Genomic DNA, 27,773 nt, shown 5'->3' with positions numbered 1-27,773 from the left:
AAGTGGTGAAAAGTATATGAAGTTTATTCAACATATAGTATACAAGTGTGAAAAATTTCATCAACAAAACATGTACAGTCTAGTGTATTATGTACAATTACTATAATAAAAGTGATAAAAATGTAAAAAAAAATACAGGTGTGATTACTATTCTCCATTGATCTAGTCCTCATATTCAACTCCCAGCAGAGATAATATATTCATGATTGAACAATGAATATTCATGAGATGTTTTACACTGAAGGGAATAAGCAATCAGGAGTCATGAATATTCATTGTTCAACCATGGATATATTTTTTCTGTTGACTCTCATGATTCAATGACCCATAGCAAAGATACCATATAAAGGCACAAGATCAAATTGATGTTTCTTTGAAGTAATTGTAGGTGATATGATGTAAAATTATGAAACATCTTCCCAGGAGCCAAAGTTTATGCAAATGTCTCTATTTCCTGGAGTATTACTCCTTATGAGTCAAATCCATCTCATATGTACCTTCAGAATTTGTATGGAATTCAAAACCCTATTGAAAATCTGTCTTTCTGCTCAATTTTCACAATACGCAAATGGGTGTTAAATTTATAGGTTAGCTCATAATGTGCTAATTGACACCTGATTGAATCTGTTTGAAGTTTCTGACGAGAACATAGAGATTTTCTGATAACTCGAAATTGATTTGGCTTTTTCATTTAGATTTCTGAATACTGTAACACACCCAAAATGTCATATCCTATGCTATCACTAATATGTAAATACTTATCAGCAATTTACGAGAAATGGTATAAAAATGAAACTTAGCACACATTTGACTTTGTAGAAAGCTTATCAGTAAATATTGTTTGAATGACATACAGTGGTAAAACATCTGCTTAATGATGGAACTGTATACAAAAAATGAAAGATACCATGTTTCATTAAAAAGTTCATCAGTAAATGTTTGTTTGAATGACGTACGGTGATACATCTGTTTAATCAATATAAAAATGTTGTTTACAAAAATCAAAAAATGAAGCATATATCTGACCTTGCAGACATTTTATCAGGATATACTGTAAACCTTGATATTTTTCACTACTACAAAATTCTGGAATTTTAAACTCTTCAGCAAGTTCTCAAAAACCAATTGTCTCTCATTATCAAACTGGTACATTTTGATCATGTGCAAAAAGGTATTTTAGTCAGTACTTATTTGTGCTTTTTTGCTTTCCAGCGAAATTAGCGAAAAATAAGTCTTTGGCGAAAATGTCCAGGTTTACAGTACTTGTTGCAGTGGTAAAATATCTGTTTATTGATGTCAACATTTGCTTCACTGTTCATTTAAACAAACAAGTTCAATCCATAAAGGTTTAGCTCTTCTGTAACCACTTGAAAAATAAGTAAATTATCCTGAATACAATCATGGACTCTCCACGGACTCTCCAAGTAGGGTCCATGATACAATGAATATATGGTAAGTAAATAGTAACGCAGTGCATTTCAAAGCTGGTATGACGAAAACTGTATTACAAAATTCCAAATATACAAATTTATGTTTGTCCCTTTTGGGCAAATATATCAACTGAAGATAGCAGACACTTAGACAGTCATAAAAAGGATCTTCTATTAATGTTATGAGTGAAACTGGCTTAGCAGCCCTATTCTACTAAAAATGGTATGGCCTCCATGGAAAATTATGAAGGAGTATACCATTATGCAGGTATTGAGAGGGGTGCTAGTGATTTTAAATTCATGTTCAAAAATATATTCTGTTTTGGTACATTAAAATTCCTGTCATTGCAAGATCAATATTCAAACAAAGGATGAATGAATTTACATATTTAAAGAGACTAAACTGTGAAAAAAGCCACTGAAAATCTAAACAATTGCTTATTTCAAATTAACCACATTACTTGGGGGTGTCTACTTCAATTCCCCCTATCTGGCCAATGAAATAACAAGGACTTAAATATTTACAAACTCTCTGTTTATCTTAAAGGCCAATTTTATATTTGGATAAAGGCTAAGTTGTGAAAAACAGTTGTCTGGCAGAGCTATAGAAAAAGTTTGTTATATGGAATGATTGTATGTAATCCATATAGCATCATTGATAAGATAATGATCCTGAGATTGTAACCCTGGCCTTTAATTACATATCGCAGGATCAATAAGTACGAAGTGACTGTTCTTCAATGGCGAAAGTATAATAATTCATATATATTCATGATATATCATTCATTTCCTTCAAGAAAATAATATTTGATGTTAACATTATTTTTACAAATACCTTGCATGAATAACATAATCTCTTGCATGGTAAAATAATACTTTTCCTGATTACAGTTCATAGTGTGACTTCACAATTCAGGATATTGCCACTGGTGCTTCACACAATATTATTACAAACACCTTGCATAAATGACGTGTCTTGTAGTTTAATAATAATAATAATAATCTCTATTTATACTGGACAGTTCTTTAAGTATACAAACACTTGTCTCCCAAGAAGCCCAGTGAGGGCCATCCCTCATGGGTTCAATGCAGGAGGAAACCGGAGTACCGGGGGAAAACCTGCGTTGTTTGGTAGAGTCAAACTGAACGACACTCTTCTTACTTACAGCTGGTAAATTTAATCAAACCGTGAATGGGTTTGAACTCTGACCACAGTGGTAAGAGCCAAGTGGTTTAAACACTCAGCCACCAACAACCCTATGTTAAAGCAATATTTTCTAGCTCTTTAGAATTGTTGATTGTAGCTTGTAGTTTGACTATACAATCCTGAATATTGTCACTGATGTTATATATGAGTGAATTCAAGGCACAACTATCATATACATTGCATAATCAAATGTTGAGAAGTACTCTCCATTGTTAATTAATCAGCCATCAAATTTGCATATGGTCATGATGGCCATTAACATACTTTAAATAAATAAATAAATAATAATTGGTTTTGTATTGTGCACTAGATAAACTGGCCTCAGCATGCACTTTAGATTGCTTCAATAAAATATTTGATTATGCTAATACTCTGTAGAACTGACTTTTCTTAGAGATTTTGTCATTGTTTTCAAAACAATTACATTTCTGACTTGTACCAGCAGATAGACACAGATGCCTATTAGTTCTGGCAGTCAGGGTTTAATAAGGTGTTCTAGTTCATGAGTAATAGACACTGGATAATAATTTTAAATCATACACATCATATTTCTGCTGGATATGGTTAAGACATTGGCTTTCCACTGGATATGGTTAGGACATTGGCTTTCCACTGGATATGGTTAAGACATTGACTTTCCACTGGATATGTTTAAGACATTGACTGTCCACTGACTATGGTTTAGACATTGGCTTTCCACTGAATATGTTTAAGACAATGTTTTGCCCTCATGACAAGATGTTAGATTTCTGATGGTGTGTCTTCTCTACACAGCACACCTTCTCACACAAGACTTCACTTGTGTACTGACTTGACTACCTTACAAATGTAAGTCTATTTACCTCCAAGTTTTGCATGTATGTAACACTGAGATATACATAATAATTTATAGCGTTCTCGTAAATTCTTTGCTCTGACATGCTGGCTAAGTATTTCTTCAACATGAGTTGCAGGAAACCAACCCTTCTCTCCATCTCGTAGTCGCTCACCCTCATACCAACCTAAAGAGAGAGAAGAAATAAATAATCAGTTGTTTTTTGATTGATTAATACATTCACTCAGTAAATTTGCACGTATGTGGATATAAAGAATGACTGGTCTTGCTAGATAACTGAAGAAGTGTTTTGGAATGTTTCTAATGAGTCATTGAACTTTGACCTTGACCCAATGTTCAAGGTCAAATAACCGAAACACGAGTTTGACACTAAAATTCAAGGTTTTGAGAATTTTGAAAGCATCACATCAATAGTAATAGTAGTACATGTGTAATAATTAAATATACAAAAAATGTAATTGAAGGGATTAGAATTTGTAATATAAAAGATTCTTACCATCTGGTAGTTTTCTGTAGACATTTATAATATCAGACTCTTCAAGTGAAAGCTCATCTGGTTGTTCAGCTGTGTATGCATCTACACACTGTACTTGTGGACAGTCTAATACATCATAAGACAAAAAATCACCACAAATTAATACAAAAAATGGTATTTGAATATATATGTTTGTTATTTGAGAAGTCTTTTCACATCTCCAAATTATAATTTATCATTTGAAAGGTTGCAGTTAGTGCAATAACATGCAATTCTTTTGCTTTTTGATGACACAGAAAATACTCAGACTTGACCTAAATCCCTTCGAAGGGGAAGAACACTCCAGGAAATAGCGACATTCTCATAAACTATGGGCTCTGGAGAGTCATTTCATGATCTTGTATCACCTACATGTACAATTATGACATCTTTGCTGTGGGCCCATGAATTATGGGAGTCAACAGAAATAATATATTCATGATTGAACGATGAATATTCATGACAGAAGTTTTCTCTGAAGGAGATAAGCACTTAGGACACACTCAGAACTAGGATCAACTTAAAATTCAGTACCCTAATGTGATCACGATTTAAACTTATTGCTGTACCACTTCTTGTTATGATCAACCCCTAATGAACATGAACAATGTCTAATTTACTGGTATTTTAACAATTTCCAGTGGTATTCCAGTAACAGCTAGTCCAGCTTTAATAAGAATGATGAAACATTACAAATCTATATTGCATAACATGATCTTACCCCAGGCTTCATAGATTCTACCTTCTTCATAATCATCATCTCCCTGCTCTGGAGTAATCACATCAATCCATCTTTGTCTGTCACTCCTATCAAAATGAATCAGAGAAGACCATGAGAACAAAGAACTGAATGATTCAAGTCCTTCCAGTCAAAACATTTTACTAACTCCACATGGTGCCCTTATTGCGACACTCCTTTTGAAAATGGATAACTTGAATATGGAATTTTGCATAACATAAGTAATGAAGTATGTGGTTGGCTAATGACCAGGTGATAATAAGACATACATATTTCTTCATCCAATCCCCAAGCCTGTCTCATTACGTGGAACATGTTTTCACTTACAGTTTAGGAGAATTCAGTAAAAATTCTCGCTGCCTCCGCCTGTAATTTTCCAGTAACACAAGGATAAAGATGTTCGTACAGCCTTCTGGTACACCATGCTTGAATTGTGGATACTGACTAGGGGTTTCTATAGCCTGGATTTGACACATGTTACGTAAACAATGGTCCTCTACCACAAAACTACCATCACTGTAAATAGAGAAACAACAATGTCATTATACTGTTAATTTTATCTTCAAAGGGAATACAAGTGTGGGTTGTTTTGTCATAAATGCATCCAGAAGGTTGGAAAACATGTTGTGCATGAAATAATATTGGGTAACGAAAGTGTTCTAACTACAGGAAGCCAATGTCTAACATTCTTGACTGGACATGATTAGCACCTTGGGAAGAGGTCTATTGGTGCTTTTGTAACTTCTACAGGATTCATTTAAAACATGCACGCACGCACGCACGCACGCAAGCACGCACGCACGCACGCACGCACGCACGCACGCACGCACGCACGCACGCACGCACGCACGCACGCACGCACGCACGCACACACACACACACACACACACACACACACACACACACGCACGCACGCGCATGCACACACGCACGCATGCACACACACACACACACACACACACACACACACACACACACACACACACACACACACACACACACACACACACACACACACACACACACACACACACACACACGACCTACACACATCCAGACACTTGGCCCAACACATACACACATATACATGTATAAACACAACAAATATTGAATGGGACTCTCACACAGCTGTAGTTTGACAAAAATCTTTGTCTGCCTATCTTACATATGTACACACATGAAAACGCATTAAAATAAAAACAACATCAGGGTTTCTATTTGAAAACATTGTCATGTAAACCCATCCATGAACATCTCACAGTATATATTCAGATGTCAAGATCTTACCTTTTTCGTCTTGTAATAAGTAAAAGATCTGTAAACAGAATCAGATGGATTGGGTCTTGCACTGGCTTCACTGATGTACTGAAAGGTAGTTTGGATTTTGCATACTTGATCTCGATCAAATCTCCTCTCTTCACCAACCATCTGTTTTCTGATATCAGTGCCAGTTGCTATGGAAACATGTGAAAATGTGAGTTAGATTAGAAACAGGCATTGTAATTCACTCAGTTAGTGTATATGCCGAGCTCAGTTCTTCAGTTTCTTTTTGTACTTACAGATGTTGACAATTTCAAAATGTATTTTGTACTTAACTGTTAGCTTTATTCATGTACTTTTTATGGTAGAAATTACCATGACCAAAAAATGTTCATCAGCTTAGTAGGTCAAACGACTTACACATGTTTATATATAACGCACACGCAGTTCAAAGTTTTCGCATTTCAGCATTTAGTTTTTGATCTGCCTGGGTTGAAGATCCTCATCAGACTGACAAATTGCATAGCTACAACTGACCACTAGGTGTAACATAGTAACCCTTATCTTACCTTGCTCATTTTTAACTGTTGTTGTATTTCAAACATTTCATATATCCTATCCATCTTCCTGGCACCCTCATTGCATTCCTGTACAACTTTCTTAACTGCTATATATGCACTTTTTGCAGATGTGTATGTCTGGGAGTCCTCCACAGCTCGGTGGAAAATATTCTACAGAAACATAATGGAAAACAAACATGAACTACCATTGCATACACTATACCTAAGTATGGCTTGGTGAATCTATCTATCTATCTATCTATCTATCTATCTATCTATCTAATAAATTTATATAGCACCAAATATCCAAAGAAAACAATGTTCAGTGGCGCTTAGAGTTAGAAAGGAGATGAAAAAGCTCTCTGAAATATGAGTCAATTTGCCTAAATATCAAAATTATTCAAATCTCTCATAACTTTACCATTTTAAATCTTGTTCCTAGTCCTTTTGAAAGAATGAAAGAAAGTTCTTTACAAGAAAATCAACAATTGTTGATATACTCACAGAGTAAAACATGGTACTCAGTGGCGGCCATATTGGATTCTAAAAAAGGTTCATTTTGACATCTGTTTAAACAATTTGCATAGCGACCCAGATTTTAACTGAAAATTGGTTGATTTTTTCTGTACTAAGTAACAGCATAAGTTTAAAACTTTATTTTTTTATGTGCATACTTTGTTAAATCAATTCTCACCTCAATCAACAGTGGTAACCTGGTAATTCTTTGCATTGGTAATGTAATGAATGACTGGAAAGAAAGGCCTTGACATACTGGTTTGTGTTCTAGTAAATGAATCAAGTCAGCAAAGGTACCATTCTTCCTAAAAACACAAGTACAGAAAACCAGATTACTGAAAGTAGTTATTTATGCAAACGGCTAATAAATATTCATAGAATGTGTCAGAAACTATGAGCAGTTCTTGCTATTCTCAAAAGGAAGATGCAAACAAAGTTTCATTAGAATTGATGTAGAGGTTTTGAGACATTGTGTCCCATACTAAAGGCAGACAGACACACACACATACACAGACACACATACACATACACACACAGACATACACACATACATACATACACACATACACATACACATAGACACATCTATTCACACATAGACAGACACAGACACAGACACAGACACACACAAACACAGACAGACACACACACACACACACACACACACACACACACACACACACACACACACACACACACACACACACACACACACACACACACACACACACACACACACACACACAATTCCCAACACAATAAATAGACATATCTACATGTACTCACATTAATTCTGTATATGTTCTCATTTGCTGGGATTGATGACTACAGTATACAACATAGTAATGGAAGTAGTTCTGGGCATACTTCTCCAAAATATCACATATATCTGTTAAGACAAGGCTTTCTTCCTGTCTTGTCTCAAGTTCACACAGAAGTCTGTAAAAGAACCAAAATTGAGAGAATTAGTTAGAAATCATTCATAATATACATTTCTGTATTTAACTATTTTTACTAAATTATCCAACTACATAATACATACAGTATTGATTCATATTATTTTGGTGTGAACTACAGTTGAGGCAGACAGAGGTATAGAAAACGTTGGTCTAGAACAAATGAAAGATTCTATGTCATCCTTATGACTCCACTGATAAGATAACACAAATGTGAGAACCTGGGATTGAAACCTTGGAATTTAAAGGCCCTCTTCAGATAAGGATTAAAAATTAGGTGTGATAAACAGTTTATGAAATAGCACCAATGATACGATAGCATCAATGTGAGAAACTGGGATAGACACATGGGCCTTTAACCTGAATGTCTGAACTTGTCTAACCTTCATTCAATTATTTTGTAACTAGCCAATCATGTTATACAGTTTAAGTCACATGATGATAATCAGCCAATCATAAGACAGTTGACTGAATTACTAAAATTTTCAAAACTGACCAATCATGTTATGAGTCACAAGCCCATTATCAGCCAATCATGAAACAGATGACAGAAAAACTGACCAATCATATCATATATTTTAAGTCACATGCTCATAATCATCCAATCACAATGCTGTTTACTTACTTTTCACTGACATCCCTGATAGTTGCAATATTGGAACACAATTGCCTGTGTTCCATTGATGATAGTATGTGGATATTCTGAACAAAATTGTCAATAAAGACATTCAGAGAGTGTAAGTATGATGCTTCAGATGAAATCACCTCAAACATGGTCTGTGAAAATAAAGACAGTACAGATGTCAAAAACTACACTTTCTAATGAAAAAAAATCATCTCATAACCGATGTAGTCCAAGAATAACTTAATAGGCAAACTTTTGAAGTAGGTGGAAAATGTAAGGGGAATACCATGACACCAAATAAATGTCATTTTCATAAACTTTGGGTTCTGGATAGTTATTTCATCATTTATATCACAAGCATACACACGATTGTGCAGAAACTATCAGTTGAAACTTGTTCATCATTCATTGTTCAGGTTAGCTCCTCGTCATAAGCCACAGATTACATCATGGGAGTCAGCAGACATGCACATGTGTAATGTAGAACATAAACATTCACAATTCCTCCTAAGTGCTTATTACCTTAGTCATCACTATATCTTTATATACATTTTCTAATGTAAGTCTTGAAAACAAAATTAACAAAAATGTAAATACCTCTTGTAATTTCAACTGTTGTCTGTCCAAAGTCATCAACAATCCACTTTTTCTGACTTCTGGCAGCTCACTCCAAAGTGCTCGGTCAAGAGTCCCCCCTTTTCGATACTTCACAGTCTGTTCTACTTCTTCTTCTGTTTCAGGCACTTTCTCTTCATTTTCTGTCTCTTCCATTACTTCGTCTTCTGGGATTTCTCTCATTCTCTGGGTGGCCCTTCTCTTGGCTTCGGCCTCATAGTTTTGGAACATTGGTGCTGAAAGATGTAAAATAGTTGATGTATTAATTACATAGTATTCACCTCGGAAATAAAAAAACAAACTTTTGCTACTCTTTGGTCAAGAAAATAATGCAAAATTACTGAAACAGAGGTCAAAATGATATCAGAAGTAAGCTATCTTAAAATCCAATATGGTCGTCATCCAATATGGCTGCTGAAAACTCTGTTAACTCTGTGGGAAAATGAAAGATTGGCTATTGCCTTGAAAACAAGATGGCAGACCCCAAATTTACTGTACACATTGTATCAGATTTATTACAGGGGTTCTAAGCAACAATTACAGTTTAAATTCTCTGTCACCTTATGACATGATCATAAATAGCGCCATCTATCATTATATAGTGAACAAGATTGACTGTTTGCAGTCGAAAGCTCTCAGCACATCAAAAGCATGTTGCGTGTATTAGTTAACATTTTAGTACTAGCTATAATATCAGCTCTGAAGAATTTTTCACAGCATCGGTACATGAACATTAATGAAAATGACCTAATATACACATTTCCTTACCTCTATCAACATATCGAGATTTCCGTTGGTTTCTTTGTATTGCATGATTTACTCCCTATAAAAAAGGGAAACAGAAAATTAGAAACACTCTGCATGATTGAACTGCCATGATACACTTCAAATTGTATAGGGAATGAGAAATATCACAACAGAAAATAAAAGCATTTTCGTAAACTACATTTGTATGGGTTCTAGAGAGTCACTTCATGATTTTACATCACCTACAACTACTGGCGATTGAGAAACATCAAGTTGATCTTGTGCCTTTATAGCATATCTTTGCTGTAGGCTATTGAATCATGGGAATCAGCAGAAATAATATATCCATGGTTGAATAATGAATATTCATGAGTCATGAGTGCTTATTCCATTGAGTGTAACACCTCTCATGAATATTCAAAACCTAACCATATCCTTATCAAATCAGTCTTTTCGTTATTGTACATACTTTTCACACCACTCACTAAAAACATCCAAGATTCTTATCAAAATGACGCACATTTTCAATTTTTTTAAATATATTTTTCCACACCACTCACTACAAAAACTTACCAAATTCTTAGCATAATGTCCCGTATTCTTCTTCTTTTGTTTGCGTGGTTTAGGTACTGGCCTATTTTCTTCAGTTGTTTCACTTGTGTCTTCATTCATAGGTTGTGCTGGCTTCAACTGTGGGCTATTATCATTAGCTGATGAGTCTATATCTACATAAAACTTTGTACTTCCACGATGTAGAGGTATAGTGGGTGCCGTTTCTGAGCTATCGGAGCTAGCCGATGGCACCCTTACAGGAGGTTGTGGGCTGTTCTGGTTGATGGATACCTTTGGTGGAAGCTTTGGGCTTTCTTGATTGGATGATAGCTTTGGAGGAAGCTTTGGGCTTTCTTGATTGGATGATAGCTTTGGAGGAAGCTTTGGGCTTTCTTGATTGGATGACAGTCTTGGGGGAAGCTTTGGGCTTTCTTGATTGGATGACAGTCTTGGAGGAAGCTTTGGGCTCTTCTGCCCACTTGTCAATCCTCCCTCTGGAATTGTTAAATTGTCATTGTCTTGTCCATTCATGTCAGACAACAGACTGCTGTTCCTAGGGGGAGCAAGAGGAGGTTGATCATCATCACTCACAGATGAATCAAATTTCCGAACAATTGATGGGGAGACATCGGAGTCACTTTGACAGCTTGAGTTACTTCCAGCAGCAGTACTGGATGCATATGGAGTCGTAGAATCAATCTCTAGATACAACGGGTAGTCATTGGGATCTGAAAATATTTCTTCAGATTCATAGCTTCCAACTGTCTTTGTACCTGCATTCAAACTTTCGATTTCATCCGGGTCTACATAGCTACCTAGGGAGGACAACGATGAACGCTGACTTAGCTGTGTTTCAAGTTTTACTTCCTTCAATTCCTCTGACTTAGTGTACTCTGGCAGAGTACTAGTCTTTGTTTTGTTTACTTTCTTCCCAAATATATTGCCAAAGGAAGTTACAAGTGATGTTTTGAATCCTTGAGATACTCTTACTGGCGATACTGGACGCTTGAATGATTTTCTTCTCAAATTGACACCATCAGGTTTGACTTTGATTGAAAGGTTTCTCTTGTTGATAATTTTCCTGCTACCATCTTTTTTAATATTTTCACTCGCACTAGATTGTGACATTTTGTCTGAAACTGTTTCTGTGCTCGCACAATTGTCTTTATCCATGAGAACCCTTTTACTGAGTTCCTCCACAACTTCCACATCATCGTAAGAGTCTGAACTGTCCCATTCATCAGGAGGAGTTATCACCTTAGGAACTGTTGCCTTGGGAACACTACTTCTGTGTGTGTCCTGTTTATGACATAAAATTGACATGCCAAAGATATTAGGAGTTGTTGTCTTGGCAACATACTGTAGAAAAAACTGACTATTGTTATGTTAGACTGGTACCTTTGATGTGAAGCAAAAACTTCAGCCATGTTACAGTCAATCCTCTCAGAATTTGAATGATAAACTTCATGTGCTTCATATGTTGGAAAAGTTCACGTCTGATACATTGTTCTATAAAGCTGTGTTTAGCTCCTAACTCTGTTTGTTTCCTAGAAAGCCTCACCCCAGTCTACAACAGGCCACTTCTAACTAAGCCAGATTGGCCAATTTTTATAACTCTATTATAGAGAAGTCATGTGATGTAGAATTTATGAAAACGACTTTTCTTAGTCCTCCATGCATAATAAAATGCATAAGATTGAGTCAGTCTGGCCTTTGTCACCTTTTAAGACACCCTTTTCACACATACACACACATGTACTATATAATTATACAGTCTCAAATGTCTTTTATGAGTCCACATGTAAAGAAAGAACTGGTGTCTTTGCACCAAACTGCCTTACCTGACTTTTACCTCCACTGAGTCTTTTACCTTGTGCTTGCCTTCTCTGACTGTATCTCCTGATTTGTTGTATTGCACTTGTACTGCAATGCAAGAACAATGGGTAATTTTAAATGAAAACCAACATTTTGTACAAAAATGTACACTACTGCAGTGTTCTCCTTGAACAAAGAAACATGGCATCTGAGCATCTTTCTTGAAAATATGAAAACCAGACTCCAAACAACTTAGTTATGAAAATGATACAACAGTCAGAAGTCTAAAGATTTCCACTTTGCCTTCCTGGTCTCCAACTGGAAAGTACAGGTTATACCGCCCTCTAGAGGTGAGCTGTAACTATGTAATTTGTCATTCTGATGAGGAAGGTCAAAAAGGATACAATGTAGAACTGATTGTAGATTAACCTTTGCATTCCTCTGTTGCCCCTGACAACTGTCACCTCTCATACATAACATTCCAGACATACAAACAGTGACAAAATTGATGTTATTCATAACTCTCTCTGACAGCTATGATATGAAATTAGTACTTTACATGATGGCCAATACAATGTAATATTAGTTTTACAGTTATTTCAAGGGTACAACCTTGGTAGTGAAGGCTTTAGACAAAATATTCAATACCATTGTAATGTCACAGTGGAATTTACCGTGAATTTACATTGGGTAGGAAGCCATTGAAGCTTTTAAAGACCCCTTACTGTTCTGAGGTGGTTATCAATACACGCTTTAAAATGATTAACTGATGAATTAGCAATAATATGTGTCCTCTTGTTGTGGAAGTAGATACGTTGAAAAACACAAATGATATTTGTGTCTTTCTAAGAGGTGTAAATCAATTCATTTCTGTGCATAGTCTTGGGATGTATTAGGTCTGTCCTTGTATTTCTTCTCTATGCATGTCTATACGGTTCAGTTAGATGTTATTCCCCAATATTTTTCTTCGTACAGCCAATCAAAATTCAAGTGACCTAAGGGGCCTTGTCATGAGTTGCTCGACAATTAATGACAAAATCCTTTGGTCATAAGTATTTTTCAGGCTGAATGAAGTAAAATATTAGAGAATAAAATAATTACACTTCCAATTTCTCAAGCATAAGTTACAAAAAGGGAGGAAATATAATGGTGATTTGGAACGTTTGGACTCATATTTCGAGCGCTGCTGAATCAGTGACGTACATACAATGTACATGTTGATACAGGTCTGTCATGAGAACAACCAGGGTACATGTACATGTATATAACCCATATTTTCTGTTCAAATACAATAACTTGGCTTGTGCATGGTATAATAACATATATAACCTACCTTATTGACCCTGAATGTCTGTTATCGTTGTTACCATCATCATCATCGTCATCATCATCATCATCATCAACCCATTCATCATCTTTACTCGGAGATCGTTTTGGCTCTTCCAGAAATACATCATCCTCCTGTGATATCCTTCTAGCCCAGAACCTTTCTACTTTAGATTTTGTAGGTTTAGGAGGGGGTAGCGGTGGTTTTTGCACTTTTGCAATTTTCTTCACATCTCGTGCATTATTATACTCATGTGTATTTAACATTTTATGTTCTTTAAGGTCAACAACTTCATAACAGAAGTTGTCAGTTTTTGGTACTCTGCGTGGTGAGGGGAAATCACTAACTTTTTCCCTTGAATTTTGTCTTTTTAATACACCTGGGTTCTGGCGAAAGACTGGTTTAACTGGAACAGCTGGTTTCTTGGCAATTTTTGGTGGAACTAACATATTTAACTTATTCCCAAGCCCATTACTGTTAACTTTTCCGAGAGGTTTCTTGGCAATTGGTGGATTGACTCTTGACCTCACTGCAGGTCGAGGGTCAGAGTTTAAAGTTTCTGTCTCAGTTTGGCTGATCAGTGTTTGAACTGATACTCTGCCTCCTTGATCAGATTGCGGTCTTGCCATGGCAACGGCTCTGTATTTTGCTGGTGAGGCTTGGAATCCAGATTCTTCTATTATACCATCAACAATGGCAAGAGGCATATTAATATTTTCTTCCTACAAAAGAAAAACATAAAATGAGTCTCCAGAAAGTATATAACTCTTAACAACTAGTAAACAATACACTTACATTCAACATCTTAATTTTACTACATGAGAGTGAAAACAAAAATGGTACATCAGATTGACAGAAATCACACATATACAATGGAAGCTAGCTAGCTTGAAACAAAGTGTCATCTGACATTTTACCATCTAAAAGGGACTGCCCCTATCCCATATGATTTATCCATGTGTGCTGTTGGTCTGATCACCATACAATTTGTACATGTACAATGTACATGTAGGGCTGCCCCTATCACCATACGATTTATCCATGTGTACTGTAGGGCTGCCCTGATCACCATACAATTTGTACACATACATATAGGGCTGCCCTATCACCATACGATTTATCCATGTGTACTGTAGGGCTGCCCTGATCACCATACAATTTGTACACGTACATGTAGGGCTGCCCCTATCACCATACGATTTATCCATGTGTACTGTAGGGCTGCCCTGATCACCATACAATTTGTAGACGTACATGTAGGGCTGCCCCTATCACCATACGATTCATCCATGTGTACTGTAGGGCTGCCCTGATCACCATACAATTTGTACACGTACATGTAGGGCTGCCCCTATCCCATATGATTTATCCATGTGTACTGTTGGGCTGCCCTGATCACCATACAATTTGTACAATGTACATGTAGGGCTGCCCTGATCACCATACGATTTATCCATGTGTACTGTAGGGCTGCTCTGATCACCATACAATTTGTACACGTACATGTAGGGCTGCCCTGATCACCATACAATCTGTACACGTACATTGTACATGTAGGGCTGCCCTGATCACCATACGATTTATCCACGTGTACTGTAGGGCTGCCCCTATCACCATACAATTTGTACACGTACATGTAGGGCTGCCCTGATCACCATACAATTTGTACACGTACATGTAGGGCTGCCCTGATCACCATACAATTTGTACACGTACATGTAGGGCTGCCCTGATCACCATACAATTTGTACACGTACATGTAGGGCTGCCCTGATCACAATGCACATACAATAATAATAATCGTAATCTGTGTTTTCGATGATCACACTAACAAAGTTATATCTGGTTTATGACTTCACATAAGAAACTAACACATGTATATAAGAGGAATTCAGATAAAATCCTAACAAGTGTGAAATTAAAACTGGTTTTGTTTCGCATACATGTATACAAAATGTATGATAGTGATCTTAGATTACATACAGAACTACTGCTAATGGCCCAACTGTTTGTATTTCCTTTACGTTCATCATAATCTGTTTATCATTACAATTACAATGGGTAATATTCAATACTTGGAATTCATGTGGAGTCGCTCGAACTCAGTGCATGAACATACAAGATGTTCAACCAACTGTATCTCTTAGTCAATGTCTCAAGCTGTGCTACAACTACCTATTATAGAAGCAAGTTTCTCTATTGATCGTAGTGTAATCTTTCACTCCCTGGTGTTTAATTAGTGTACATTTCACCAGTGGAGTTTTATGTAGAGTCTTCAGGATAGTGACACTGTGGGACATCTAATCTGGTATAATAAACAACATTGCAATGTTGTATTGTGTCCTAGTTGCTAATTTAACATCAAATGTTGGAGTTGTTTGTTTATTAGTCTGAGAGAAGTGAGAGAATGTATGTGTCATATTATCTGTGTAGTGACTAACCAGCCTTGGTATTATCAACAATTAAACATCAGGGAGTGAAAGATTGTACACTGCCATCAATAGAGAAACTTGCTGCTAGTACGTAGTTTTAGCACTTGAGACAGGCTGAGAGGTACAGTTGGTTGAACATTGTTGTATTTATTCGGACTTTAGAGTAAAAACACAGTACATGGAATTAGATGACATACTGTACCATGAGTCATATTGAATTGAGGGTGTTATTGTAACCCTGGAAATTTTCACTAAAAACTTATTTTCGGTAACTTAGCACAAAAACAAAAACGCAAAAATAAATACTTCAACTAAAATGCCTTCTTGTATATGAAAACGATGTGCTAGTCGGGTAATTAGTAAAAATTAGTCTTTTAGAATTTGTTGAAAACTGTAAAATCGCAAAATTTTCTAGTAGCGAAAATATCAGGTTTAAGTACTGTATGTAGGACCAGGTGCAGACAAAACACTTTTACACTGGATTAAAACTGATCAAACTCTACAATTATGTGCTTTGTTCTGGTAGTGATTTCTTACTGGAGTTAAAGAACTACCCACAGTTTTTATAAAGCACCATGGTGATGATGTAATCATTAATTCCGTTTATCACAAAGTGACAAAGGGAAACCAAAACCTTCCTTCAAAGGAAACACAACTGTTGAAGGTCAGTCTTGCATAAAAACCACACTGTGCATGTGATTTATCTGTAAGAAGATTATGTCTATGTTAAGAACAAGCCAAGTCTGAGGAATGAAAACTTGACAACTAGGGAATCAAATTCACACTACATACATCATCATGTACTACATACGAGCACATTAAAGTGGATACAATGCCTGGATCTTTCAGGTTACATCTGTACAGCATGTAAAACATGTTTTTATTACATGTAAAATGTATTTATATAATTATTATTATTTACCCCTAAACAACACAGCCACTTACAAATTGGTACATCTGTGCACATTATTTACAAATAACAGATTTGGTTCCCGTCATGTTGATACAAAATGTACATCTAAGTTTAATAAGAACGTCATTTTGTTTCTGATTCACCCAAAGCTTATTCTGCACGTAATTGACCTGACCAACTTTTTCCGTAATTTTATATTTTCATGAGTTTTTGTTTTTCCTTCCTGCATGATGTCAATCAGTCTTCTGTTTATCATTGAGTCTTTAATTGGTTTCTGGAAACCTGAAGGAACTCTTAGAGACTACCACACCCATGTGGAAATCTCTGATGAAGTAGTGAGATGAATACTACCCTGGCAACTGTGGTCTCGGTTTACTATGATAAACAGTGCACAACTAAATCATTGTTGTGACAATGTCAAGTAATATATTTTCAAGGATTTAATTACAACTAAATAGAAAATTTGGTTGCTTTTCCTGGACATAATTTTCACTGATTTAGAAAGGTATGTACAGTAAGTATCAATAGAGTTTCGGGGACTTGAAAACTGCAGCTGCGAAAAAAAGGTGAAAATAAACTCTAAGTGAAAATTTACTATCACATACATATTGATATAAACTGTTGATATAAACTATGAAATGGACTTTGGTTAAAAGTACTGGTAGTAGGGTGGCACTTCTGATGACTTTTGTGATCTTGCAGTGTACATTTTTGGGACTTCCAATGTTTACAATATCTTGATTACTGGGTGATTATATCCACTCAACCATAGAGTGTGGGGAAGGAAGAAACGCCACTGTCTATGGTACAACATGCATCACTATCACTCACATGTGTAATCTACGTGTACACACTGAACAACAATAGTTTTAGTTTGTATCTATCTTAGTAAACTGAAACCACAATTGCCAGAGTAGTACATTTATATTTCTTCCTCATTGCATTCACCACATCATTAATTTGTTTGGCATACAATGTAGTGGAAAGGGGATACTACCGCAGGAATGTGCAAAGGTTAAAGGGGGACACTACTGCAGGAAACAAAGTCATTTTCACAAACTTCAGGTCCTGCCATGTCATTTCAACTGTTTAACCCTTTCATGACTAGAGACGAGTTTTAAATAATATGGGGACCCAATTTATATGAATATTTTCATAATTACAATAATATTACTTTGTTAGGAACTAACATTTCTTTAATTCCAGTCTAAAATGAAGTTGATATATGCCAAAAACTTACATAAAACAAGAATTTTGTCCAAACAATTTTGGCGGGAATGTTTTCAGTATTGAAGGGGTTAAATCATACTGTGCGATTGCCAAGAAACACCAAGTTGATATTTCAATGGAAGGAAGTTACACAGTGTTATGAAACCTCTCCTTCTGACAAAGATCGGTGACCTAGGATGTGACCTCCCCAATTCAGAAAACTCTCTGTCCCAACCTACCTAGCTATAACTGGGGTATTATATTTTGGATAAGACAACCAACAAGATATACCCAGAAAATTTTTAAAATACCAAAAATAGACATGTTACATCTCAATTAAAGGGCTGTTATCTATAAGTAGTATAGTATATACCGGTACATGTAAGTTAAATTCACAGTTGTCACATGACCAACTGTTGTGTTGATTTTTGGGTGCGGACCCAAAAGTCAATTTGATTGGATATATTGAACTATACTACATTGTACACTCACATGTAATATGTCTACTAACTATTATGTATGTTTACCCACAGATGATTCAATAACCATTCAGGGTGTATGATATTACGATTAAGTCGTTATGTGTAACAAAATAGTTTCAAAAAACTTAGCTGTTACAGCTAGCACAGCTGTACATTGTAGATGGTCATTTAGTAAAACAATACATGGGAGTACTTTGTGTACCGTTAGTACCCTGGAGTCTGTGAAATACTACATTTTCAGATTTATCCAATAATCTAAAGTACATGGTACATGCATTTGGTAAAATACTATCACTTACACCTCACTGGTTGGAAATAATTGTTGTTTATGTAAAGAGGATGCAAACCAGGAAACACAGCAACAACTCAACAATCATACTATTGTGTTGTTTATCAAGTGGTTTTTAGTGCTGTCAAAACACATTGACACCTGACGCCAAATCCATTTGTCTCATTCTGTCTCAACCAACTTCCTTTGAATATTGACTGATTTAATTATCAATGAAAATCACCCATGCCCTCAGACCACTATTGTAAACCTAGAAATGTTCGCGTAAGATTTATTTTCGCTAATTTCGCTACAAAACAAAAACGCGAAAATAAGTAGTAGCGAAAATATAGATTTCTGCATAATGCAATGTACCAGTATGGTTATTAGTGAAAATTAATCTTTGTGAACTACATGAAGACTGTAAAATCGCAAAATTTTCAAGTCGTGAAAATATGCAAGTTTACAGTATTTGTTAGTGGTCTGAGCGTTAACCAATGTTAAAGTGACGCAAGCTGAGTTATAAGCTTTTGACTCAAGTGAAAATACTTACATAAAATCACATTCTAATATCATTTTAATGTTGAAGCATGTCTTCTATAACATAACAATTGTTTTCTGACATTGTTAGAACAGAGATTCCATAGTAGGGATTTGCTCAACATTTTTTGGTATGTATGATAAATGACATCATCAGATTGGTTATGAGTTATATCTTATACCAGGTTTGAGTATTAAGTATACTTCAGTAAGTAGAATACTAAGAGTACCTTTTACATATACAGCAAAAACTACACCTAAATTTGTATAAACCCAGTCTAGTTCCTATATAGTATCGTTACAACTCACAGTCTAGTCAAGGCCATGACTAAAGGTGTTAATTATGGTTCAACCCCATAGTGAGCAAAGCGCGAAACAGTGCATGTCAATAGTAATAGCAGGCTGTCACCACTCATTAAATATTCATTTGGTACAGCTGTTTTCACGATGTCCAATGTCCAACCAGGACTCCACCGCCAGTCCGTTTATACTAAATCATGTGGCAGCGCAACAACATAATCATGTTTATATGAACGCTGTAGGAGGGAGCAAAGGAATGTGTGCTGATTGATGGAATATGACCAGACTATGATGAGGGTTAGAAACCACAGTTGGTATCCAGACTACTTTTAGAAACCCTTGAAAACTAACCTTCATTAACTAGACAGATTCAATGTCATACTATAAATAGACAAATTAACTGGATTATAATACATGGGTTTTCTTTGTCGTTATCAAGCATTATTACAAACACGTACTATGTACAGCAAGTTTTTAATCTACCATTACCCAATTACTTATATCATCATACTGTTTGTTATATCCCATACAACACATTAATAGTTGACTCATACACCATACAATGTAATGACGAATACATGCTACCACTTAATTTCAATAGGCCAGGAGGAAATACAATACTTTGACAATCAAGGTTTCAGTTTGCTACGATAGATCTGATACAAACTAAAACCACTGTCGTTCAATGTATAGATTATACACGTCATGTATGTGATATCGGTTCCTGTTGTACAGATGTGTTAGGTCCAAATCATCATACTTTTTAGATCATGCAACCAAATGTTTTTCGTAACTCACTAAAATATTTTCTTCACCTGATATGAATATACTGCAACTCATGTTGATGTATAATGTATATATTTTCATAGATATTTAGTTGGTTTTTTTCACTGCCCTCTTTATACTTTGTCATGTATTTATTTATAAATTTTATTTACAGTGTCTAAGGAGACAGACTTGATTAGCAAGTAGCTATTTTTCTGGTCTCCTTTTACCTACCTCAAAACATGTATTATTTATTTTGTCTACAAATGTAAATTTAATAAGTAGGTAGGTAATAAAGAAGGTATATATATATACATGTAATCACCTGATAATAAACCAATCACAATTTTTAGTGAATATATTTTTGCTTGTGTGATCTAAAAAGTAATAATCCAGCTTCATGGAGTCTAGCTTTAATTTGCATAAAAATCAACTGCAAGAAACATTTTAACAACGCCCCTTTAATATTCAGATTGTGTAGAACGTTGAGATAAAAACAAACAAACAGAATGGTATAATACTGTAGAGAAAGGCATAGACTGTAAGATATGTCACAACGTTCCGCCCTCACCAGCCTCGCCGATGTGTGAGGACGCCCCATCACGGCATACCTTACAGACTAAGAAAGGCATAGGGATTTTTTTATTGCTTGCATGTTTAATCATTGGTTCTACAGATCATGGAAGTATAACCCATACTTCCATGTACAGATGAACAATACATACTGTATGTCCTTGTATACACATGTGAATGTTTTGTGCCCTTTCTAACCTTTGACAGTACATGTGTATACGTGTACATGGACACGTACTACAATATCAAAATAGAAAGTATGGGTTTGGCCCTGAGAGTGAGAGTAACTCTTAGGTTTCAGGACATTAGTGTGCCCTCTAATGATAGCAAAATTATGTTGTTGTGAATCAAAATGAGAATAACTGCAGTTTCTTGTGAGTCACCACATAATAAGAGACAGGGGGAAGACCAAATTTTGGGGTGTTGCTAGAAATTGTGTGTGTCAATGGTGCATATAGGGCACATTGCAGGACATGCTTACATTAGAATAAAATATACCATAGTTTATATTGTGTTGCCTATAAAATCATACACAGCATAATATTACTCACTGTTTACCATGATGTCACTAACCTTGCTATCTAGTTCCACCACAGAAATAAACAAACTGATGAAATTGAAATAACAGCCTACTTATTACGTAAACAATGTCACATTCAGACTAGATTTGTCAAAGATACTACTACACATCTTAAACAAAGCAAATGACTTAAACTTTTATAAGCTGTACATGACTTAGCTGTAACAACCTGTGACACTGTGAGACCACAGACCCTCCACGTGAAGGGTGTTCTATGGTGAGACCAACAACATATTCACTGAAAATTGTAAAATACCAATAATTAGATATTGTACATGTCAATTAGTGGTACATGATACATAAATTTTAATCACTTTATCAACATCTCAGTAGTAAATACAGAACCTGTTATCATTGAAGGCATGAAATTTTTCAACATTTGGTTAGAAATACGAAAATGAAGTTCAACAAACGCATTGATGCCAGACCCCCTCGTAGTTCACTTGTTGAGCTTGTCTGACATTGTGCGATTATCCCTAAACCGTTCATACATCTTTTCTGTGTTGGGTTAAGATCAGAGTCAACTTAGCCTGTTTACATCGCAATCTGACATATCTTCACCATATAAAGAGAAATATAACATTCAAAGAATGTGGCCTTCAGATGTCTACTTCTTGTACACATTTCCACAAGTCACAGACCATTTTGGCAAAATTTGGAAATAAAGGAATTAAGACAAGTTGTGTTATATCTTGCTGCACATTGCATGATATATAGTTATTAGTACTGACACTTTACCTACAATCTCTGCAGTGTACACAAGAACTGAGATCATTGTAAACTAAATACAAATTTATGTAAACAGAAATAATATTTGCAATGAATTATCTTTGTTTCTTATCAATATTTACATAAAACCAGACATCACTCCTACCCTATAAAATAGAGAGGTTAAAGTGAAAATCTGAATTTATAATCTTTTATTTTTTAAATAAATATAAACCCCATAAATCAAACACATTCCTACTTCTTCTGCTATTGTTTGTAGTTAAACTACAGAGGCAATTTAAAGGGGAACAACACTCCAGAAAATAGAGACATTTTCATAAACTATGGTTTCTGGAGAGTCATTTCATGATTTTACATCACCTACAATTACTTGTGATTTCAGAGAAACATCAAGTTGATCTTGTGCCTTTATATAGTATCCTTGCTAAGGGCTATTGCATCATGGGAATCAGCAGAAATGTATTCAATGGTTGAACACTGAATATTCATGAGTCAAAAATGCCTATATCCTTCAGTGTACAAAATCTTTCATTTTCTGACAAGATTTAATGTGAATATCATGATGTTTACTTGTTTAGCGTACCGTATATAGTGATATTTTGTGCTCAATGTCATCAAGTGTGATTGATCTGGGCATACTACTAGTACATGTATGATAAAGAGTGTACATTGTAATTACAGAAATGACGTCATTAAACAGTTGATAATAGGTTGGAAGGCTTGCTTGTACAGATTTCTTCACAAATTATAAGGTTCAGTATCAGTGAGGTCACAACTGTGGTTGAGTATTTGTACACACAGCTGTCTCTTTTCTGCATTTCTCACCACTCAAATATTTCTTTGGACAAGTTAAAGCTGAAAAATTAACAGGTTGACAGTACTATACACATGAGGTAACCTTTATCATGCAGGCTACAGGAAATAACCACTCTGGATGTCCTTTTTCTGGCAAAATCACAAACTTATAACCTTTACTTTAGATCTACAAACATTTCAAATGATCTGTTCTTCCTGAATTGACGTCATGGTGACTCATTACAGAAATAAAACACACAGTATTAAATATCGGCCTACTTTTTTCGAACTCTGCTCTGAATTCATTCATGTGAGCTCAGTAGAATGGCCATGCAGCCCACACAAACTTCTGTTAAAACCGAGAAATAACTATACTTTACACCATATAAAGTCAAAGTTTGCCTTTGAACAGAAAATATGGATTATATACATGTATGATGTATACCCTGGTCGTTCTACATCATTTTTTTGTACTCATTTAGTGCCAATAAATTTGTGTCATCTTTCTGGCAGAATATGAATTAAAGTCACAGCCACTAGCAAAATGTCAGGCATGGTAGGTGAATGCGAGAGCCAAAATGTCTACACAACTGGATACTATACACTGCACATCATGTGACATATGATGCAAACAATTTCAAAGTAATCTGTGGACACCAATTTATTTATGACTACAAAACATAAAGACTGAAGTTTTATTTGAGATTTTCTGTTCTATGTTATAGAAGTTTTAATGATCTCTTCATATCATTTGACACTGATATTACCATTTATATTGTAGATCTGTGGACACATACATTGTAAATTGATATGTTAGGGAATAACTATATAAGTACCAACAGAAGGAAGTTTCAGTTGAGTTTTTCACTTCCAGTACAACAGTTGTAAAAACCTACATACCACTATAATCGGTTGTTACAGTAATTTAAAGTCTGTGGGCATATCAATTTATCATTTATCGCATCATGGGTGTAATTCCATACAATACAATGTACAGTTGTTGTGATGGAATGATGGAATTGAAAATCTGAACTGAAACTTAGTTTTGTCTACTTTTTATAGTAATATAATTGACAATCCAATGTTGTCGTGATATAACCATCATACTTCTACATGTAGTTTGAGGGTATCTAAAGTATTTATTACTACAAGGAACTAATCCAGCAAGTTTGTCAATTCTTTTACAACAGGTCCTACATTGAGTGTGCCCTCTAAGACCATTTGATGTACATGTGGTAATACAATGCAAATGACAGTCCAAGTGGCATGTCGTCATGCTATAACCATTGTACTTTTAGTCTGTGGGCATGTCGGTATTACTCAATAGTATGACACACACAATTTCTATTGTCACACCAAAATTTAGTGTTCTCCTCACTCACGCTTACTATGTGGTGACTCACAAGAAATGCATTTCTTTTTATCATTTTGACCCACACCAACAAAATAGGACACAGTAAATGTTTTTTGATATACATGTACAAATGAAGAACCTATTCAGACCATGTGACATCAACCTGAACACTGTCACGATGTAAACAGTATTGTGAAAAGGAAATGCCACATCAGGAAATGTAGGTATTTCTATCAACTTTGGGTAATAGTCATTTTCATGATTTCAAATTACATCAATTTTGCCTGATTGCCAAGATAGTACACCAAATTTAAATTCTATTTCACCTCTAGTTCTCACACTAGTCCACTGTTTTCTCATGAGACTTTAGCAGACATACATGTATGAGATGCACTATTCATGAATATTCAGTGTACATCTAATAAATATACGTCTGCTAATCCCATGAGGCAACAGTGGAACAGTGAGAAAACAATAGAGGTGAAATTATTGTGCAAAATAAAATATTCATGATGCGAAATTATGAAACGACTCTCAAGAACATAAAGTTTATGAAAGACATTCCTGGAGTGGCATTGTCCTTAAAGTGCATATCGTCTATGGGAACCTAAACTTATTATTCATTACTTCAAAAGTAGACAGAATATTTTGCAAATTTTCAATTCTAAGAAAACAGTCACGCATTGTTTATATATGAATCTATTCACACCATGTGACATCAACCTGAATGTTGTGTCATCACAATGTAACCATTGTACCTCACATCACTGTCTGAGATTGTATACAACCTGTGGGTCATTAATAACAATTCAAGAAGTGACTAAGCATATCATAAGTGCATCTAACAATGTATCTATTATGAAGGTGTCCTTTTTAGGGATTTCCCCCACAGGGTATACCAGGAAAGTGGATCCACCTTACATTTTTAACCAGCTACATGTACATTCCTGAACACTCACACAAGCTGCATGTATCTTCTTATAAGTTATAAAGCAATTTAAAATTTACCCAAAATTCTATGTGTGTTACTTTTTTGAATATAACTATGATTGAATGAGACTATATATATATGTGATAGAGCCTGGCTGGACACCAACATCTATGAAATTATCAAACACACATTGTACATACGTTTATAAAATCTTGTTTATGCAATTTGACCATTCGTTTAACAAATATATGCTTTTCTACTTACACTATGTTCCGTTGTTCTATTGTTTTTGACATGATTTCAATAATATCCAAATAAGTGAAAGGATTAATAATAATCTTTATGGCTAGGATATAAGTTTTGCGGCCCAAGGTTGGATGGCGGAAGGGCCAAACTTTACAAGGACCTGTAAGCTGTGCTACAGAGACCAAAAAAGCCATATCCAGGCCGTAAAGTTTTTATCATACACCCCATGTAGTGGGATGAAAACATCATTTGAATCACACACCCACATAAATTGGCACTGAAATATTATTTTATTTCTACACATGTAAAATAGTGAACTTGAAGAAATAAACAAAGCCAAATCGGTGAGCGAATGAATATCGATGAGCAAGCAACTTGCCATGTATTTGGGGTAAAACGTGCAGGGGAAAATTATTGCCTGAGTTTTATATGCGTGCTCTCGATTGAATTGCATTGGAATCGATACTGGGTATACAATACTGTTGTGTATGTTTTACTTTCATTGTTAAAACTTACCAGGAAGTCTAGCTACATGTACAGACACACAAAGTGTGACACAGTATCTATGTCACTACTTAGAAACCAAGAAGTTCAAGCTTTGTTTTACAAATTAAGTGGCCATATGGATGAGTAAAAAAAAATTGTGTGGTTCCGATTACATTCAATTTTAAAATAGGTGGGGGTCGGTAGATTTTTTCCTTTGTTTTTAGAATTTTTTTTCATATGTGAGTGTCTAATTCAGGTAGTTATGTTTTTTCTGTTGTTTTCCATATGGTCTCTGTGTTATTGGCTTCTTCTCATCAGATGTAGAGCCATTACAGATTGGAAGAATTGTCTTTTTCAGCTGATGTCAGTTTCCGCATCCATTATTTCTTGCGAGACTTTTTTTTTGTGATTTTCCTATTTTTTTCTCAAATATGTCAAAAAAAGTTTAGGGTCGGTGTGAAAGACTAGGTGGGGTTGTTTAACTGGAATCAAACAATTTTTTTTATTTGGCCTGAGGATTAGGTATATTGGATTTTTAAATATAAAACATGTTACCATGGCTTGAAAAATCAATGCGAAACGAAATAGACCAAGTCCGTGTTTGTAACTCAAAACTTTGTAAAAGATTAATAAAATGTGTAAAATCTTTGTTATTGTAGTTACTGTAGTACAATAACAAACGTTTTACACATATTTGAGCTTTTCGCAGTGTATTCAGTGTGGAGTCAAGTTATTGTCACACATACGTGTATTGTTTCTAATCTATTTTCAATGAGAACAATAGCATCAATGACATGTACAGCGAAGCCACACAAAATAGATGATTGCGCCAGAGGACACATGTGGTCCCCTAGAGCATAGATCTTCCACGGTTGGTGGAGGGTTTATGCCTACAGTTAATGTTTTCATATTGATTTAGTATTAATTGATCTTGATAGCGGATCTTAGATTAGGTCAGACCCTACGTGTAGGGTCTGTGATTAGATATATACCGTATAGTCAATGTATACAATATAAACTATAATCAATACACTGGCAGGGTACCGTACCGTGTACCATAAGTCCATAACCCATGGATGTATCCCCAAGTACATCCATGCATAACGAGTAATACTCCGATTAACGTTACGTCATGGCGGCCCATGGTCATGATGTTGTATTTTGAATCGCTGCACATTGCATTTCATCGCCAGCTTTCTTTGCATTATCTTACCTGTTGTCGCACTCCAATAATAACAAGTAGAACGGTAAAGTCACTACTGAGTCACACTCAAAACAATCACTATCTCTCGTGAATGTCGTGATTCAACTTGTTGATCACCCGAGCCTTGAGTCTTGATCATTTGGTGTGAGGGAGAGTGCCACACTCTAGTTGCTTACGATTGTACGTGTCAAGTAACAAATGATATTCTGTCGTAAAGTTTTTCTACTTACATTGTGGAAAGTGGAGGCCCGTCAATCAATCAATTAAC

General features: G+C 35.4%; 1 protein-coding gene across 2 annotated transcripts; it reads right to left on the bottom strand.

The window, feature by feature from the left end:
• Positions 1-11: 11 nt before the first annotated feature.
• On the bottom strand, positions 12-27,773 carry LOC144451340 (uncharacterized). Of its 2 annotated transcripts, none has more exons than XM_078142153.1 (15): positions 27,736-27,773; positions 13,705-14,420; positions 12,398-12,479; positions 10,578-11,855; positions 10,026-10,080; positions 9,240-9,493; positions 8,643-8,794; positions 7,848-8,000; positions 7,240-7,366; positions 6,555-6,716; positions 6,013-6,179; positions 5,053-5,241; positions 4,708-4,793; positions 3,969-4,073; positions 12-3,638 (listed from the first exon to the last, which is right to left on the bottom strand). In XM_078142153.1, exons 2-15 carry the CDS (start codon positions 14,403-14,405, stop codon positions 3,472-3,474), a joined length of 3,678 nt encoding a protein of 1,225 aa, XP_077998279.1. In that variant the 5' UTR covers positions 14,406-14,420; positions 27,736-27,773; the 3' UTR covers positions 12-3,471. The 2 variants fall into 2 exon arrangements, with proteins under 2 accessions (XP_077998279.1, XP_077998278.1); XM_078142152.1 differs by lacking the exon at positions 27,736-27,773 and adding an exon at positions 27,515-27,683.

The sequence above is a fragment of the Glandiceps talaboti genome, chromosome 21 (assembly GCF_964340395.1).
Source record: "Glandiceps talaboti chromosome 21, keGlaTala1.1, whole genome shotgun sequence".
NCBI classification, from domain to species: domain Eukaryota; kingdom Metazoa; phylum Hemichordata; class Enteropneusta; family Spengelidae; genus Glandiceps; species Glandiceps talaboti.
The sequence above is the reverse complement of the archived record's forward strand: the minus strand, read 5'-3'. Positions and strand labels throughout refer to the sequence as shown.